A 1489-nucleotide genomic window follows, 5' to 3' on the forward strand; every position below is an offset into this window, starting at 1 on the left:
GACCTGACGCTGAGGGATTTGGGTCATCTGCCGACGCGCGCAGGTTTCTCCACGCCGTCGACCCGAGCCGGTGCGCGGACGCGCACGTCATCAAGGGCGAGAATGAGAACGAGCCCGACGTGCATGTCTGCATGGACTTCCTCAAACGGAACGAGCCCTGCGTCGTCTACTCCATCGGCATCGCGAACAACTGGCTCTTCGACGACCTGATGCTGAGCAAGGGCTGCCGCGTGTTTAGCTTCGACCCGACGATGAGCGGCGACCACAAGCGCCACCCCGAGCGGCACACCTTCGAGCCCATCGGCATCGGCGCGGCGACGAAGCTCGAGACGCGCGGCGCGGCGTCGACGGCGAACTACGGCGGCCGGGCCCGCTACCGGGTCGAGACGCTCGCGGACATGATGGCGCGCCACGGCCACGACGCTGTGACCGTGCTGCGCATGGACGTCGAGGGCGCCGAGTGGGACGTGCTCGCGGAGTGGCTCGCGAGCAGCGCGCTCCTCGCGATCGCGGACCAGCTCCTTTTGGAGATCCACCTCTACCGGCCCCGGGGCGACGCGGGGAAGCTCCACGACCTGCTCGCGAAGATGCGCGACGTCGCGGGATGGGACCTCTTCTGGACCGCGCGGAATCGGTGGGACAACCACCGGCTCCACGGCGACATGACGCGCGTCCACGAGCTCGGCTTCATCTCGTCTGGAAACAGTGGGCGAAATGTACTCTTCACAGGGTGAGGAGGGACGTCTAATTCGAATCGTAGATAGACGTCGGCTTCCGCATCGATCGAGAGGCCTCTATCGAGGTCACAAAACTGCTTACGCGCGCGCGCGCGTCTTCTTCTTCTCGTCGGGCGCCAAGGTGCAGCTCACGAACTTCGAGTCGTCGCCGACGAGCGTGTCCCAGAGGCGCTTCTTGAGTCCGAGGTCCGCGGCTTCCGTCTCGTGACCCTCGAAGTCCACGCGGTACGACCACGCGGAGCGGTTCTGCACCGACGGGTCGTATTTGACCTTGGTGAGGCGGCCGCGGATCGTCCGGCGCGTCCCGTTGGAGTCGCGCGTGAGGATGACGCGCATGGGCGTCTTGAGGCGTTCCTTCCTGAGCTCCGGGAGCGTGGGAAAATTGATTTTGTGGGGCTCGTGGCCCGGCGTCGCGACGCGGCGGAAGGCGTCGGCCGCGAGCGCCGCGGAATGCTCGTCGTCGTAGTAGCCGAGGTGCTGCTTTTTGCCGTCGAGGCCGCACTTTGTGGAGCGGGTCACTTGGGTCTGCCACGTTTCCGTTTGTGCGTACCAGGCGACGCCGTGGAATTCGGACGACATGCCCGGCTTCTCGACGAGCGCGCCGCCGACCTCCGGGTTCGTCTTCCGATTCAGGCCGAGCTCGGCGATCTTGGCGTTGTAGGCGCGGGCCGCCGCCTCCTCGTCGTCGAAGAGTGCGATGTGGATAAGCTTGCCTTTCTCGTCGGTGTACTGAGCTTCCCACTTCCCATTTT

The 1489-nt window shown here is 65.5% G+C and overlaps 1 protein-coding gene across 1 annotated transcript in view; it reads right to left on the reverse strand.

Moving 5' to 3' along the window:
• Positions 1–815: 815 nt before the first annotated feature.
• Positions 816–1489, reverse strand: part of AURANDRAFT_69095 (hypothetical protein) — a gene marked incomplete at both ends in the record, with an annotated part of 3027 nt that continues 2353 nt past the window's right edge. Inside the window, one exon of the mRNA XM_009044844.1 lies at positions 816–1450. Within this exon, the coding sequence (XP_009043092.1) occupies positions 816–1450 (635 nt within the window). The remainder of the gene's footprint in view (positions 1451–1489) is intronic.

Source organism: Aureococcus anophagefferens, assembly GCF_000186865.1.
Source record: "Aureococcus anophagefferens unplaced genomic scaffold AURANscaffold_913, whole genome shotgun sequence".
NCBI lineage: Eukaryota > Pelagophyceae > Pelagomonadales > Pelagomonadaceae > Aureococcus > Aureococcus anophagefferens.